Below are 18,590 nucleotides of genomic sequence, written 5' to 3'. Positions count from 1 at the left end.
CATTTTTCCCACAAGTGCTAATATCTTTGTATGAATTTATATCATATAACCTTTAGAATAAGTTAGACTCATTAAAGCATTTACTAGTACTACTTTCATAGGCATCCACCTGTAAAACTAGGTATCATCTTACTAAAAGCATAGGGCAAAAAAAAAGTAATAAAATTTCTAAAGTAATAAGCTAAAAATGGTTTTCTGTTCCTATAAAATAACTCCTCTGTATATTTTCTTTAAAATGTCATGACTTCAAAGTTTGATAGCTGACAGCCCTGCAGGGGTACAAGCAAGGTCTGTGTGTCCAATTGGAAAGTTGAGAATTTTTCACTTTACAAGGTGTTGCCTCTAGCCCTGCAGGACTACTAGGTACTGGATTTAAACACAGTGACATTTTTAAATGTAAAATAGATGTTACTGACTTAGGATTAAAACTTGACCATTCTAAGGGTCAGAGGTATAATTTTATATAGAGAAAGGCAACACTGTGAAGAAAAGAAGCAAATACATGCGCTCAACAGTTAACACACACGGAATAACAAACGTGAAGCTATCATTAGGGTAAACATAAAAAGTAGACCTTATGAAGTGTATAAAAATCAGATGAGAAACAATAGCAAGTATCAGCATTGCAACACATTATCTATGTAAACTATATATATGCACACATACACATTCTAGCTTGATAGAATATTATTAGTTATTTCTGGATGTGAGTACACTTGTAAAATCTCAATTCTATGATAAAAAATTGTGAAATAAGAAATTCTCTTTCATCTGAGATAAAATGTTAATGCAAAGCAATAAAGATTTAGTTTGGGTCACTCATGTGATGTCAAGAAATTCAGCTGATAAATGTAGGATGTCATTAGTAACTCAACATTATAGTGAGACTCAGCTAAGACATTGCTATCTCAGGACTATGTTTTGGGTTTAATATGTGTATAGTATCATAGAATCATTTAGGTTGGAAAGGATCTTTAAGATCATCAAATCCAACCCTTAACCTAACACTGCCATGTTCTACTAAACCATGTCCCTCAGCAACACATCTGTATGTCTTTTAAATACCTCCAGGGATGGTGACTCCACCATTTCCCTGGGCAGCCTCTTCCAATGCCTGACCAACCTTTCAGTGAAGAAATATCTAAAGCTCCCCTGGCAACAGTTGTGTCCCTTTCCTCTTGTAACAAGTATCACTTCTTACTTGGGCAAAGAGACTGAGCCCCACCTTGGTACAACTTCCTTTCAGGTAGATGTAGAGAGCAATAACATCTTCCTTGAGTCTCCTTCTCTCCAGGCTGAACAACCCCAGTTCCGTCAGCTGCATCCCATAAGATGGTCTCCAGACCCTTCACCAGTTTCATCACCCTTCTCTGGAGGCACTGCAGCACCTCAACATCTCTCCTCTAGTGAGAAGCCCAAAACTGAACACAGGAATGGAGGTGCAACCTCACCATTGCTGAGTACAGGGAGATGATCACTGCCCTGGCCGTGCTGGCCACACTATTGTTGATACAGGCCAGGATGCCGTTGGTCTTCTTGGGCACACCGCTGGCTCATGTTCAACTGGCTGTTGCTCTCCCTGCAGCCTGATGCCTGGGTGGCAGCATGTTCCCACCGGAGCAATGTCTGGGCAGCTTCATCCCTTGTGGTGGGTGCAGAGCTTAGAAAGGCTGTGGCTTTTGGCCAGGTGGATACCAGTGCTCACTGGTTGAGCTGGCAGAATTTCAGAGCCCTTCCTGCATGCTCTTTTGTGCAAACTGCTGCACAAAATGCTGCACCATGGCCTGTTCACTAATATTCCCTATGGGCTTCTTGTATACACTAAGGGGAAATCCTGCCTGACCAATTTGGTGGCCTTCTATGATGGGCCTATGGAACTGATGGACAGGGGTAGAGCAGTTGATGTCATCTACATGGATCTGTGAAAAGTGGTACTGTCTCGCACAACATCCTTGTCTCTAAATTGCAGAGTCATCAATTTGATGGATGGACCACTCGGTGGATAAGGAACTGGCTGGATGGCCGCATGCAAAGAGTTGTGGTCAATGGCTCAATGTCCGGCTGGAGACCAGTAGCAAGTGGTGTCCCCCAGGGACCGGTGTTGGGACCGGTCTTGCTCAACATCTTTGTCGGTGACATGGACAGTGGGATTGAGTGAGCCCTCAGCAAGTTTGGCGATGACACCAAGCTGTGTGGTTCGTTTGACACTCTGGAGGGAAGGAATGTCATCCAGAGGGACCTTGATATGCTTGTAAGGTGGGCTGATGCCAACCTTATGAAGTTTAACCATGACAAGTGCAAGGTCCTACACATAGGTCAGAGCAATCCCAGGCACAGCTACAGGCTGGGCAGAGGAGGTTCAGAGCAGCCTTGCGGAGAAGGACTTGGGGGTGCTGGTCGATGAGAAAATGAACATGAGCCGGCAGTGTGTGCTCACTGCCCAGAAAGCGAACCGCATCCTGGGCTGCATCAAAAGGAGCGTGACCAACAGGTGAAAGGAGGTGATCCTGCCCCTCTACTCTGCTCTTGTGAGACCTCACCTGAAGTATTATGTGCAGTTCTGGTGTCCTCAACATAAAAAGGACATGGAACTGCTGGAACAAGTCCAGAGGAGGGCCGCGAGGATGATCAGGGGACTGGAGCACCTCCCGTATGAAGGCAGGCTGAGAAAGTTGGGTCTGTTCAGGCTGGAGAAGAGAAGGCTGCGTGGAGACCTCATGGCAGCCTTCCAGTATCTGAAGGGGGCCTATAGGGATGCTGGGGAGGGACTTTTCATTAGGAACTGTAGTGATAGGACAAGGGGTAATGGGTTAAAACTTAAACAGGGGAAGTTTAGATTGGACATAAAGAAAAAGTTCTTTACTGTGAGGGTGCTGAGGCAGTGCAATGGGTTGCCCAAGGAAATTGAGAATGCTCCATCCCTGGCGGTGTTCAAGGTCTTGGTGACATGCGTTAATGCCAGTTGTCCCTGCCCATGGCAGAGGGGTTGGAGCTAGATGATCTTTTGGTCCTTTCCCACCCTAACTATTCTATTATTCAATGATATGTGAGGGAGGGCTACATTGCCATAATGCCTGGCCCCACTAGGTCCCATCAGCAGCTGCGGTGTAAGCTGTGTGCTCCTGGCAGCTCTCTCAGCTTCCCCTGAGTTTCTCCTGATTTGGGAAATCCTCCTGTGCACTGCACTGGAGCAGTCCTCTGCAGATCATGCCGACACTGGAGCTGTTTGCCTCGGCAACATGTATGCAATGTGGAACAGCTTGGAAACTGAAATCTGATTAATTTGAAAGCAAAAGTTTAAACCCAGGAATAATAATCAAAGTAAAAGCTGGGCTGAATGAGCAAGAGATTAGTCTAGCCCCAGCATCCTGCCTGCCACAGTGGCTGTTAACAAATGACTAGAAGAGTGCTTAAGAACAAAGTACTTATTTAGTAGACATTCTTCTGGTGTGCCTTCCAAATACCAGCAGGTCTGTGATGTACAGGCAGATTTCTTTATCCCTGTGTGCTGTAGCTTTAAAAGATTCTTTTGTCTGTGAACATATCTAATCACACTTTCAGGTCGCATAATCTTCTTTCATTTATAACTTCCTGTGGCAATGATTTCCACAGTTTAACTATGCACTGTGAGAAGGAAATGCCTCCTATTGTTTGTTTTGAATATATACCCTAGTAATTTAATTTAATGCCGTTAGGTCTTATAGTACAAGGAATGACAAAAAAACCCGCAACATTTGTGGTTCATATTCACTGTGGCACTCTTACAGACCTTTATCAGACATGCCTTGATCACCTTTTACCCAGACTGGAGGGACTTACCTTGTGGAAACTATCCCATATCTTTTGTGACTTTGTTCCTTTTACTATAGCTTTCCTAGTTCCCTTAGATATGTTTGAATTAGGCAGAGATCAAAACTGCATGCTGCATTCCAAGTGTGGGCATGCTGCAGACTTTTTTAGAGCGGCATAGTCGTATTTTCTGGTTTGCTATTTCCAAACGCCTGCCGAAAACTAATAGAACTGAAGAATAACACATCATGTGCTTGGCATGCTCTAGCATATTTGAATTAAAATATACAATTTTCTCCAATGCATAGTCAATAGAAAGATGTTTGCTTATATGTAATTTTGGATATCATTTAGCTGTCTGAGAGATCAAAATATAGTGCCAGGTTCTGATGTGAGTTATACTGTGGATACTCCATTGAAGTTGACAGGTCCAATCAATATACAGCATGCACTGACATGAAGTGGATTCATGACATTCCCTGAATGCTATATATACACAGACAATTATTGCAAGTGCCCTCATTGTGTAATTTCTAGGAGATGTATTCTAGCTAATAAGCTTCATACAATAAGTAGTCTGTATATAATTCAGATCAAGTAGTGTAATCTAAATTAATTGTATTCTTTATTTATTGCACTTTTAAAACATCAAGTAGCATGAGAACATAACAGAATGCAAATTACTTCAAAATGTAAGAAGACTGTAGCAGTTTCTACTTGCAACATGATGTCTGAAGGGACAGGCCGTTCAGATTTGAGTTTTCAGCTAAAGCATGCCACATCTATGTGACACACCACAGACAGCTTGTGATATTTCATGCCAATGAGAGATGATTCCACTATTCAAAAACTGCAACACTTTCACAAAATTAGTGGTTTAAGGTTGCTCAAAGAAGAGCCATCAGAAATGTTAGCAAAAGTAGTTTTAATATGATTTATGAAGACATGATTTAACAGAATTCAATAACAAGGTTCAGTCTTTTACTTATTACATGGATGGAGCATACAAAGGCAAGTTGAGGTAAAATCACCTAAAACCAATTAATACAGAAACCAAAGGCACAAAGAGCGAGGGAGACCCTCCCATTGAGTCATAAGGTTTGGAATAGACCCCCTTGCCTTCTGAACTCCTGAAGGAGCCTAGTTGTGGCTGGGTCTAGTCTTTGTCTCGGATGTGGTCAGTGGTATATATCTAAAGGTTTCCAAGTGTACTAATTCATCACAAAGAGGATTTTTACAGTTTCCATTTAGCAGCAGTATGTGGGTTTAAGGGGAATCTTACAAACTGAGTCAACAGAATTTGCTATAATTGCTATAGCAATCCATACACACATGCATACCCAAAGACATATAAAGGTACCTGTTAAAAATTCCCCCTGAGGTCAGTGAAATACTCATGTCAAATGTCTCAACATTTCTCAAAGGATGAGAGTTAAGTCGCAAACAGTAGCAGGACTTCAACCCAGATCCAGTTTTTTGGCAACAGTTTGAGAGTTTGCGGGCTCTGAGGGGTGACCCACTCAGAGGGAGATGCTGGTGGCAGCCTGCAGTGTGGTCCAGGAGAGCTCAAAGGGTCTCACTTAGAACCACTGTTTATAGGGCTGCAACATGATTAGCTTTAGTTGTTAGTAAATTTCCATCCTGGCCACAACCCAAGGTAGTAATTAGTAGAAGTTATTCAAAACTCTAGTAAAATGGGTACCATTCCACTTGGGCTATGATCAAAGTAAGGAGTGTTCTAGGGCCGTCGGGGGATAACTGATTATCCCCACTCTTCCTTGACCAGGGATCCTAGTATGATCTCTGTCTCCCACCTTAGCCATGTAAGCGTCCGTCAAGGGATGCTTCACCATACAATTCCTTACACAAAGGCCAAGGCCTGATGGGAATTCTTGACATTTTAGAGCAGCCTAGGGGATGTAGGGGGAGATGCACCGCCACAAACTTATACTGAATAATGTTGCTATATGTGTTTTACATGCATGTGCTTTCAATATTCTGTATGATACAACATAAAGATCAAAAATATTGTATGAGAACTCCATATAGAGATAGAAGGAAATAAATACACTATTGTATTTAGCTGCATTTTCTTTTAAGCCTGGAAGTAATTTACCTTCACATTCTTATTTTGGCCTTGAGTCCTAGGGATATCTCTTAATTATCCTGTGCCTCATGCTGAGATTCAGGATGACATTGTCCGTCTCTGTTTTAGGGCTTTTGTCTGAAAGGTACTGTATAATGGATAGACAATTAGTTTATTAACATGGATTATTTTGGGACACTTTTTTCAGTCCTTTTCTACCGTACCTGAAGGCTGAGGCAGTCAACAGAAGACAGCCCATAATTACATCCCCTGTACCCTCAGAGCACTAGGAATTCTCCTTGTGCTGTTTCCTACAGCGAAGCCACACACAACCAAAAAATATTCTCAAGAGTTGTAAGAATGTGGATTGGCTAGTAAGTTTTTCTCATTTGTTCAGACAAGCTTTTTTTGGCACCTAGTTTAGGCACATACTCCCCAACACCTCCTCTATCCCTCTTTTTATTTAGACTGTGAAATAAAAGCACTTATCCAACCCCTTAACCAATTTACACAGTTTTTACTGCCAGCAGTCACATTTGTCTAAACACACAATCTAGCTGGCATGTGACTAGATGAAATGGTATCACTACTGTTCACTGCAGTGAATTTTTCTGGGACTTCCAGATATACGGTTGTTACAAATGCAAATTGTCTGTTGCATTGTGAGTGCATCCGACATATTGCACATGTGCAGATCAAATTCAGAACATATCCACATGGATGAATCCATGAATCTGCTGGACCTTGTGCACCACAGTGGTCTCCTGTGCAAAACATGCCCTTATACTATTGAGTCATCACAATCCATGGTACCTAAAGTTCACTGTCCAGATACTCAGAGTGCAGACCCTCATTCTTTTTCTGGCATTTTCCAGATGAAATATGGAAGCATCTGCTTTGCATGTGTTTTGGTGCAGTGTGATGCACACCTCATTCTTCTAGCCTTTGTACTAGGCACTCTTAGCAAGAACTGTAGTGGAACAACAGAGATGTTATCTCTGGAGATTATCATTGTCAGCTGACTTTGTTTTAGACAACACTACCATTACAGAGGCATGAAGTGGTATTAAAAACTATGTTAGTTAGTTAGGTGTAATTTACTTTACTGGGCGGTTGGTCAGTAAATACATCCACTCAGGAAGATTCAGATGAGTAGTAGCTCATATAACTGTGCTCCAAAGTGCCTACGTTCAAATCATTTTGAGTCTGGAATCTGAGCAGACATATTAATATGTCCTAAAGTAGTAAGCCTCACTGAAAGGCAAGAACATCAGAGCTAAAACCAGCATATGAGGGTTTAAAATACACATTAAGGAAGTGTCTCTTAAATCTTTTTCTTTTAACAAAAGAGCCTTAATTTCCTTAATCTGTGCTTTACTTGACTGTAATCACAACTACTTTTCCACATCTAAAAAAGAAAAAAAAGGTGAAAATTATTAAAACAAAAAAGATGTATTACTTTATAATGTCAGAGAAGTTAACTCTGCAAATATTGCATCTATCAGCTTTAGGAACATCTCGGTTGTTCAGTTTTAGTTTTTAATCAGATCATAACCCTGTAAAAAAGCTTTGTGTTTAGCTATACTGGGCCACATTTGCTGTGAGCTTCACATATACGAAGTCACTGCATCTCAACTGCTTACACAGATTTGTTGCATTGCCTCATTTTAATAAAGTCATTCTGTGAGTTAGGTAGATACCTAACAGGTACTTCAGTCTTTAATGGACTTTGTCAGACATCCTTTGAGTCTCCATACAACTTCAGAGAATTCTAAATCCAGAGGTTCTTATGAGTTTTATGGCAAGCCATCTGGTCACCAAGTTTTCATTCTCATGAGTTCAGAAGAACCTCAGCATTAACTCTCATCAAGATATGTGAACAAGTCATCCCTCTGTCATTCTTGATTGTGGCCTTTACTTGGTAGTGAATTGACTGCTACATAAACCATGGACAGCACCTGCACTATAGTTCTTTTGTCCAATAGTTCAATGGTTAGAAAATTTGCCCAGGACAGGAGAGATTTACTCAAGGTGAGGTTTCGTCTGTGCTTGCATCTCTTCACGAACAATGATCAAATCTCCAGGCTGTAGGGCATTTTGGAATAAGGAAGCTTCTCTAATTCCCTCTGTTCACCATTATTCTTATTCTGACATGTTATAATTATATTGATTGTCTGAAAGGGAAAGACTGCTCACTTTTACAATCTGTAGTCAAGGTTTTCACTGAAGAGAAGATACCCAAACAAAGATGTTACACATCAGTCACTAAAAACCCTCTGTCACTTCAAACAGGTTCATTACTGTGTCTCATCTCAGTCAAGAGCCAACAGCAAGCCCTATGCCTTTGCCTTGTTGGGGTATTTCTATCAATCAAATGTGTTTTTAATGTGCAGTGTGATAATCGATATAAGATTTGGTACAGATTCAGCCAGGGTGCATGCTGACTCATGAAAGAAAGTAGGGAGATAAGCATTACTATTATTGAAGCAGTTGTTAATTGGCCAGTCAGGTGCACAAGATAACATCTGATCTAATGAAAAGACATCTCTAAGGAAGAAGAAAAATACTTACTTTAATTAAGAGGGATGGACAGATTATCTCCCAAATAAGAAAAAAAAAATCAATGCATTTGAGGAAAAACAGATTAGATCTGTTTAGGCTCCTGGGGAGGACTTACAAAAGAGGATTGATTATAAAAAACAAGTGTCTAACACAAGGGAAAGGACATAACCTGAGGCATAGTGTATATAGGAAACAGAACTCTTTATAAACTGAAAGTTTAGGAAATCTTGCAGAATAACAGCTGGATAAAAATGGGAGATAGATACTGCTGATGTAATCCCCATGTCACTAGAGCAAGCGTCAGTTTTATTTCTTTTTTTGTGTGTCATATAAACATTTGTAACTGTTTCCTATTTTCTCATTTGTTCATTTGTTTATTTTATCTCAGCCTGCCTTCCATTAAGTTTGTTTACAAAGTGTAAGCAGACAGAAAAAAAATCTTGACTTCTTTCTTTCCAGTTGGACACTGAGACAAATTAGTTCCAGTTGCCATAGCTCCACAGCATGTTCTTCAGATAACCCACAGGTAACCGAGTTGTAGGATACACAGCAAGATTGTGTAGGAGCAGTGGGTGGTGTCACAAGATACAGGGGAGGAGAGGATGACAACCAGGAGGGTTCTTAGTTGTGCAGCTATCATGAAGGAACATGTAAGAAACCTGAGGATCTTCAGAGAATATGTAACACATTTGAATCCTCAGTCTGCTGAATAAGTATTACTGAGTAGAGCAGGAACTAGAATGCAGGCGCCGTTCCCTGTCTTCCTGCAGTATGGCTAGTGAATGCCTGCTTTGCTTCATCTTCTGGCCAAGCGCAGAGCTCTTTTCACTGAGCACCTGCTTCAACAGGGAGTGGGGGGAGGACTCTCCCACCAGAATATACTGTAGTCTGGTATTAGGTCAACTGCTGCAAATGTCTATGTATTCAACACCTCTCATGGAAAGAAGGAAATTGAACTCACCTCTTCTATCTCATAGCCACTGAGTTGTTAGATAAAAGGGGGACTCTCCGCTGGCCATCTTCAAGGTGAATTTAACTTCGGATTTTGAAAGGTAGCTTGTAACATAGAGCTCCAAAGCAAGGTCAGGTCTCTTCTGCATCACCAGCACAACAAACAGCATTTCAGTACCTGACCACTTAACATGTTTGCTTGTGCCGTTCTCATTTTGTGACTTAACTTTCTACATTATGATTGGCATCTCTGGAGCCTAATTCAAAGCATTCTCCAAGGAGGCTGGGCATGTACTGTTTTTAACATTATCTGTACATTCAATCTAGAACAGCACAGGATGTTGTAGCAGTAACAGTGATGGAAGCCCAGCCCCTGTTCTTCCCCTCATCAATTCCCATTCACACTTGTTCCTTTCTCTGCTGGTCATACCTGGCCTTGAAACTTGAACTGATGATACTATGTTTTACTGTTAATCTTGTCATTGGAAGAAACATTAATGATAGCTACAACGCTGATACAGGTTTTGACATTCTTAATTTCCAGGATAAACTTCTGAGCCTATAATCTTTTCCAGCCCCTGGCAGTATACAATTTACAAGGATGCTTTTTGCTAGGAGTCCCTGTGAATTAGTACAGTGTGAAGTATTTTGTAGGCTGATCTTTGGCAAAACACTACATGATAATCTTCTCTTAGATCACCATAAATCTACATAAACATTGATAGCCTGAATAAACAAATATGAAAGATTTTACTGATTTAGTTACTAAAATATTTAGCTACTAAAATATGTTTCGAACTTTCTTTTTTTCGTACTATCTGATAATGTTAATCTATAAAATTAGCTTGCTTAAAACAAAGCAATTTTATACAAAATGCTACTAATGCAAACTTTGAGAATATACATTTTAACACAGCAAGTGTCAATATGACTTTGCCCCAAGAAACCACATACGTCATACAGCCACTTAGACAAACAGCCAATCTCTAAATATAACCACAGTTAAGTAGTGCATGCTTGCAAAATGTGACATGATCCTTGTTCTGATCATTCAGCATTATCAGGTATATCTCCCTTTCACAGAATAAACTTAGCAAAATTGTGTTGAAATGAAAGAAAAAAATAAAGTATAGGCTGATAATAAATGAGAACTCATCAGGAAGGAAGTGAGACAGCAAATCACTGTAGAATTTGTAGTAGAGTTGACCAGTTTGCTTAAATTGTTATTCTTATGAAAGTGAGAAATATCCTTGTCTTACTTCCTGCAGTTTTTAGGAAATCATCATCTTGGTACAAGATATCCTAGAAAGGAAGCATGTCTTCTTTCTGCTTCTTTCATTCTGGTGGCCCATGGGGAAAGAAGTCATAGCTCTCATAAATCCTCAGCACAGATTTTGGCAACAGGTACATAGGAGTTACTCCTGGGTGTTACTGCTTTCTCTGAGAGTTACCTAGAGTGACAAACAGAGATGAAGCTGTGGAAAGCGCCTGTTTTCCCTCAATTTTTTTGACGCACCAATACTCATCCTCTTAGGAGATTTTCTCTGTAATCTTTGGAAAGAAGGGAGAATACACTTGTTCAAATGTCTATCCATTAGGGTTTTTAGAATACAGAAATAGAGTTGAATTACTACAGTTTTTCTGATGTTGTTCAGAAACATAAATGGATCCTGTAACTCAGATAAAGATAAGTTTGCTTTATTGCAGTAGTACAGAGCATCAGTAATCAAGAAGTACGCAGTAGGAGGCAGGAAACACCTAGCATTTGTCTCATCCTGGTTTTGTCATGCCATTCCATTAGAATTTCTTTCTTTTCCTTTTACACTTTGATACACCTGCATTACACTAATGACAGGGTGACTGTTGATTACAATACAGCTTATGTACACTGTGCACCAGATCATGCCCTAAACTGTATGGACAGGAAAGTTATAAATAATAATAAAATATTCCCCCAAGCATCAATACTCACTTCCATAGCTCCCTTTTTGATGAATCATTTGTAGTCATATAGTAGTCAAACTGATAACCAATGCAACTTTTGATCTTCTTTTGATCTTCTCAGACCATTCTATGAGTTGTACATTATTAGAAAGTTAATGCAACAATGTATGTATATATCTACAATGTCTCTGTTATAAAACCTACTTTTTGAGGTTTAATATCTCATCTGGTTTAAATCACATTGGAATGAAACTTGGTTTCTAGCCCAGGCTCACTTTTATTTTACAAAATTATTATTCAAATAGGATTTATTTTTTATATAAAGATCAGCAAGAAAATTAATTTTTCAAAGATTTCTACTTTCTGTGGCAAAAAAAATTAATACACAAGTATGTCATTGAGCAAAAAGAAACAATTCAATGTCTGAATTGGGGCTTTATTCTTTAGGAAAATGAACTCCTCTTAGTGTTCTGGTTGGAGATCCAATTGCAAGATATTCATCATCCAGCTTTTTCTTCCGGTACCACACAAATTCAGACATCCTTTTGAGGACATTTGCAGTATTTTAGACATGTAGTCATAAGACAGTTATTTTTGTCCATTCTATTTCTTTTCATTTCCATGATTTCATGCATTAGTTTTTCTAAATTGTGTAAGAGGAAAAAAAGCCCTAAGTCATAATGACATAATATTAATCATATTAACAATTTCAAGGTAAACAATACTTTGTTAAACTACAGTTTTATGTGTGACATTATTAAGAAAAAAGTGTTTGCCTTGCATCTACCTTTTCTTTGTGTTGTGGTGGGGTTTTTGTCTTTTTCTTTCTTTTTCTTTTTCTTTTTTTTTTTTTTTTCTTTGCTTTAGGGAAAAGCTGTGGAGATAAACCAGATGTTGCCATATACTGCTGGTAGAGATAAGATTGATCACACTAGAAATTATGCATACTAAAAGTTAGGTCATGTCTCAGACAGATGGACATGCACAATGGAAAGGAGACTCCTGCAGTTGAGCCTTCCCTATGGCTTCTGTGGGATTTCAGGTCCAGGTGTAAAGAAGTAAGCAGGTGTTAGAAGGACTTTATCATCACTAATGTGCCAGCCAGCACATCTGAACAGGCACAGTGTTGTACATAATCTGCTACACATAAGGGCCATGAGCTTCATTCCTATCTTTTGCTAGGTTAAAACATTCTTATGTCTGTATTTTCCACATTCTTCTCATCATTATATTTCATGCTCTACTGAGAATAGAGCTGGCATGCCAAAGACTGTCGCAAAGGAAAACCAGAACCTAAGTGAACAACAACAACAAAAAGTATAATGCACATACCCAAAAAATCTCAGGAGAAATACAATTTCCTAACTTCTGTGTAGTTTGCTTATATTAAATGCTTAAATAGCAACTTCTTACTATTATTCATGTAATTTACTGGATTAAAAGATTTCCTATCCTACTTCAAGCACAAATATCAATCATCAAAAAAATTACTAAAGTAAGCTAACGTCATACATATATAGCCAAGATGTCGGCTCTTCGTTCATGATTATCAAAACTGAGGCTTGGATCACTAGTTGCCAGTATGGAAAAAAAAAACAAAACCCCAAACCATTCAGTAGTGTTGTTAACTTCCTTTTTCACTGTCTCACAGAGTATCCCTGAAACAAAATTACAAAAAAAATAATCTTGCATTAAAAGAAAAAATCTTCCAAATAGACTAATAAGATGGACAGTGTAAGATATTAAGTCCTTTAACTAAGTTAGTGGTTTTGATAGGAATGTTGTAGCTGGTTTTCATTCATCAATATGTTAAAGAAGAAAAAACAATGCTATTAGTAAGACATATGTATTACTAATTTTAACAAAATATGCCAATTTTAAGTGTAAACCATGTCATGAGACCCAAAAAAGTACTACAAAATAAGGGAAACATAGTTGTTAGTATACTGAGTGTGGCTTGATCACCAGTCTGTATCAGACTGGCAGTTATGTCTGTGAATGAAATTTTTATTCTACAAAAATGCTCCCTATCCTAAAAACTACATTTTCATTTCAATACCTGAGAGAGTCATATCATTGTTTTCAGTAGTGAGCATCACTTATATGTCATGCAATATTACATAATACATTACTAAAGAGTAAAAAATACATTATTTTTTCTATATCATACATGATTAAAATACTTTTCCGTACATCATTTGGCCATCAGTTTTATTGCACAGTATGTTCCCAATTCTTGATTAGAACTAAGAATTTTACGTTAAACTCTGAAATGGTTTCGAAAAGACATTCCAACATTCCTCTAACTGTAAGACATCTCCGAGGAGACAACACTTACAGGTAAATGTAGAGCTGAGGGGGTTTTGGTGGTTACAGGACATTAGCCATATATACATGTGCCCAAATTACATCCTACTTAGGGTTAGTATAACAAATTGCCTTTGCATGTGGGCCCTAGCATATAGAATCACTCACAAAGGTGGGTTGTCAAAGCAGAAGAGGTGAAACAACGGTGATCACAGGGACTGGAAATTATTATTCCCCCACCTTGTTTCTTCCACCTTCGATTTTCTTTTTTCAAGTCATTTAGTGACCTGAGGTGAAATGGGAAGGAATTGACAGCACACATGCTGCTGCTGGCAGCAGAGTTGCTGCAGTTGCTTCCTGGACATGAAAGGAGGGGAAAAAAGAAGAAAGAAACCCAATTGTTGTTCTCTAAACATAACATATGCAAAGGCAATAGCTTTACTGTAGTTAAACCCAACCCCTTTTTTCTTGTAGAAATGATTTTCCCCCCATTGCAGTTCAGGAAAAAGGAGAGATGCTTTTTGTCTCTCCCTCTCCCTCTTCTTGCCCGCACAAAGAAAACGTGGGTTGATACCATTTTTATTGTTCTGCTGGGGTGGGTTTCAGACCTCGCATTAGCATACTGAATGTCTAATTGAATTCGGGGGCTGTGTTAATCATCTTGTTTTGTTTAGGGGCGGTTGGTGAAAGGTGCCAGGAAACGATCACTTTGGCTTGGGGTTAGCGTGGTGCTGCCACCCCAAGAAAAAGAAATCGAGAAGGGGGAGGGAGCTAGGGAGAGGCGAGTTGACTGAGTGATGTCTGGAGGGCGAACTCGTGTGTCTCTTTGGTGATGTTGTGTGCTGCTGTACTGAAATACACCCCTCTGCTGGAGCTAAGGCAAGAGTTGGAGGCATCTGATGTTGCCGTTTCCAGGGTGAAATTTCTAAGGCTTAAAAACAACAACTAAAAAAAAAATCATTAAAAAAATCCTCAGCAAATAAAGCCATCAGAACTGAAGAGCCAGCATCTCCATGTCCAATTGGCATCACCCAGACAGACGTTTGAGAACCATATGACTTTAACCTAGCCGCACACTCGGTGGCGGGGGGGGGGGGGGGGGGGGAGGGTTGGGGGGAGGGTTGGGGGGAGGGTGGTGGTGGTGTGGAAATGAAGAAAAAAAATATATAGAAAAAAGGTAAAAAATAAACTACAACTGCCCACTATCACGTTTTCCAGAAAACGGCCAGAAACAGCCGGTAGGAAAAGGGGAAAAAAGAGAGAGAGAGAGAGAAAAAAGCCTCCCCCTCTTCCCCCGATGAGTTTTTCGCAGTGCTCTGGTGAAGCTCGGAGGTGGTTGGCAGCGCAGGGGGCGGCTGCTGCCGCGGCTGGCGGGGCTCCGCGCAGCGCAGCGGGCCGGACCGTCAGCACCGCCGCGCCGGACAGCTCCACGCGCTGCTCCCCGCGCCCCGCTCCTCTCCCGGCCGCGCTGCTCCGCGCCGCGCCGCTGGGGCCGGTCCTGCCCCACAACAAGTACCTCTGTGCTGTCCGGGAACTACACTACACTCTCCTCTCGGTGTAACTGCATTGTCTCCTCCTCACGGAATTGGCCGTCAGGCGTAATTATCCCCATTCCTCCCCCCCTCCCCTTTCTCTCCTTTGCAGGAACGACTCTTTGGGAACCTGGTCCACCCAGGGATGTAAAACTGTGCTTACCGATGCATCCCATACGAAATGCTTATGTGATCGTCTCTCTACCTTCGCCATTTTGGCTCAGCAACCTAGAGAAATAGTAAGTAACAAAGAGAAGAGGGGTGGGAAATCCGGTTTTAATGCAAAAGGCAATAGCGAGGGGACTGCTTGGGGGAGGGGGAGAAGCTGGTCGAGCTTTCCTCTCAGGTATATTTCAGCCGTTGCACTGAGGAATTGTTTAATATTGCAGGTAGGCAAATGTTGGTCTCCTGGTGTCTACAGTGTCTCAGAGAAATGAATTCCAGATTCTGTGATATAACTAAATCCTAATGAAATTTGCATGTTCTCAAACTCTGCATTTTTCAGAGAAAGCCTACTAATTGTGATGCAAATGTGTTGAAAACTTTTGTATTGAACAATTATCAACTTAACAAGCTTTTTAAAGGTTACAAGCCTTTCTAGGAGAATGTGCAGGGCTTTATTATTGCTCTTGGTAGGAAAACCCTAGATACTGTAGTTAAATAGATTGCAGATCTGCATTGGACATTTTCAGCATAGATTTTCTATGTAGTCTGTTGATATGATGTAAGGGAAATAATCAAGTTTTCATGAGAAAGAGGGAACATCAAGTGTATGAGCAGGCACTCCCAGTATTATTCAATGTGCAAACAGCTAAAAAGCAAGTATTTGTGAAGTTATCCTGCTAAGGCAGAATTTATTTTTCCTGGATTTGGAAGCGTATGATCAGACTCTTTAACAGCAAAGTAGATCAGTTTGGAACAAAGTGTTTGAAATAAAACATTACTTTCTGTCTGAGATCTGGCCTAGAAGTACATCAGTCTTATCTTGTCTGTGGGTGACAAAAGATATCTTGATAAATGTGATTTACAATACATCCCTGAGGCTTTAAAAAGCATTTTGGTAAATCAGGCACAGTATCCTTTCAAACTTTTAGATCTAATTTTTTTGCATTTGTATTAGTAAATACCATGACTATTTCAGAACACGAGCATATACACATACGGAGCAAAAACGTCACTTGATTTCTAATGATAATAGTTTAATTTACAGTAGTTTGTTTTCAAGGTAATTTATTTTCATCTTTTATTAAAACACTAAGCACAAATGAAATAACTCTAAATTTGTGGTTTCTTTTATGGAAGGCTTATGATTGTTGCCATAGATATCTTGCCATTCCTTCTAGACAATCAGAGGCCCAAGGAAATTAAGTGTGTGAGAACAGTGGATTGAAGTCAAAGTTATTAAAAGTCAGAAAGTTTGATAATCCTGCAACAAGCATGAATCAAATTCTGGGGCAGATTACTGGATGATCTTTAATATATAACGTGAAACCGAGCTGCTTGTTCAATACACATTTCTAAATATTGCTGTTTCTCATGAGAAAGATGCCTTTTAATTAATTTTAACTAGGGAGTAGTTTAAACTTGTGCTAATGTCATGTCTCCTATTACATTATAATATTAGCTCTTCCTTTATTTTTCAAAATATCATGGAGGTGTTATAAGGCATTTTAAGGCTCAAAGGCCTCTGAGGAATGTACCAGTAATTAAACAGATCTCAGAGTATGGATCAGTTTTGGAATTAAGCTGATTTCTGCTGAATAAGTAGAAGCTCTCTGTGACAGCCGTGGGTGCTTTTATAATTTTGGTTTTGTTGCTTTTTTCTTTTGATTTGTTATTTTAATTGCTGGAGGACGGGTTTTCTTCATGGTTGTCTGTTGTAACCTACAGATCATGGAATCATCTGGTACACCCTCAGTGACCTTAATAGTAGGCAGTGGTCTTTCATGCTTGGCCTTGATCACCCTAGCAGTTGTCTATGCAGCGCTATGGAGGTATGTAATGGATTGACAAAGCTGAACATGAATACATAGCTATATTTAGTTCAACTGCAATTTAAAGAGAGCATTACATGCAATATTTGTTATTACCTGGGAAAGAAAAACAAAAAAGCAAAACATAGTACATGTTTTGATGCCTGAATTTGTTGGTGTGACTGATAAATTTTACTCTTCTGGCCTACTGATGATGCTATAGTTTACTCTTTCCCCTGCACAGTATAAATGGAATAGCTCTTTCAGTGAGGTCTTCATAGTGCTAGTAAACAATTTACAGGATTATTCTATATGATATATTTCATGTGAGTCTTCTGGCTTATACTTTTGACTGCTTTTCCTCCATTTGCATTTTAAGCAAAAACTTCTGTGTGCTAAAAATGACATATCAAAATGCCATATAAGATATCACAGATTTAGGGAGGTTTAGTCAACCAGTTTTGTGTTTGTCCACTTCTATTATGAGTTTCAATAAAGACAATAAAATTAAAGTAGTCTCAAGTAGTGTAGTGGTACATTCCAGTAACAGTCTTTCTTACTATATTAAAATATTATATTGACTTAAAAGTGCAGTAGATATTTATGGAGTAAATCAATTTGAGAGCTAATGTCTTAATGTAGAAGAAACAAAACAAAGAGGAAGAGTCACACAAAATAGTAAATAATTTTTGAAAGAGAGCATGGGTTCTCATTTAATCTTTCTTTTTCCATAATTAAAGAAAAATAGGTTTATATGGAAGAAGAAACACAGCAGAAAAAAAATAATTTTTAGAGTAATGTAAAATCAGATGATAGAATTTTGCTTTTAGAAGCAGCTCGATAATTTTACACCCTTTTCCCTTTCACTCACTCATGTAGCCACGGAGACTCACAGGATTAGATATATATATTATAAATATAGATTGTCTAGTTACATAAGTTATAATAAAAAGAGTTTAAAAGTTATCAGTTCTTGACTGTAACAAAATTGAGAATGAGAGTATTTCAGGATATAATACCCATCTGAAGAATTATACCGTTATGTTTGCACTCCCCAATATATTTAGCACTTGGATGGAAATACTGTCATGCTCAGTGGAGCTGGTCTTCTCCATTATTTAAATTAGATATGAGGAAGAAATATTTTATGATGAGAATGGTGAGGCACTGGCACAGGTTGCCCAGAGAAGCTGTGGCTGCCTCATCTCTGGCAGTGTCCAAGGCCAGGTTGGATGGGGCTTGAAGCCTCCTGGTCTAGTGGAAAGTGTCCTCGCCCATTGCAGAGGGGTTGAAACTGGATGATTTTTATGGTCCCTTCCAACCAAAACCATTCTGTGATTCTGTGATTCTATGATTATGATAACTTCCAAGCAGAGAAAAAAAAAGTGTGATGTATTATGGACCTAGTGTGGGCTCTGCATCCCACTGAAGAGAAGAAAACTTGTA

General features: G+C 39.4%; 1 protein-coding gene across 1 annotated transcript in view; it reads left to right on the top strand.

Moving 5' to 3' along the window:
* The window catches only part of ADGRB3 (adhesion G protein-coupled receptor B3), a 478,713-nt gene that overhangs the window by 359,811 nt on the left and 100,312 nt on the right, over positions 1–18,590 (top strand). The window contains exons 17-18 of the mRNA XM_065681454.1: positions 15,284–15,410; positions 17,062–17,165. Of these exons, the coding sequence (XP_065537526.1) occupies positions 15,284–15,410; positions 17,062–17,165 (231 nt within the window). The remainder of the gene's footprint in view (positions 1–15,283; positions 15,411–17,061; positions 17,166–18,590) is intronic.

This window comes from Lathamus discolor, chromosome 5, assembly GCF_037157495.1.
Source record: "Lathamus discolor isolate bLatDis1 chromosome 5, bLatDis1.hap1, whole genome shotgun sequence".
In the NCBI taxonomy this organism is placed as follows: domain Eukaryota; kingdom Metazoa; phylum Chordata; class Aves; order Psittaciformes; family Psittacidae; genus Lathamus; species Lathamus discolor.
This window is presented reverse-complemented; position numbering and strand designations above follow the sequence as displayed.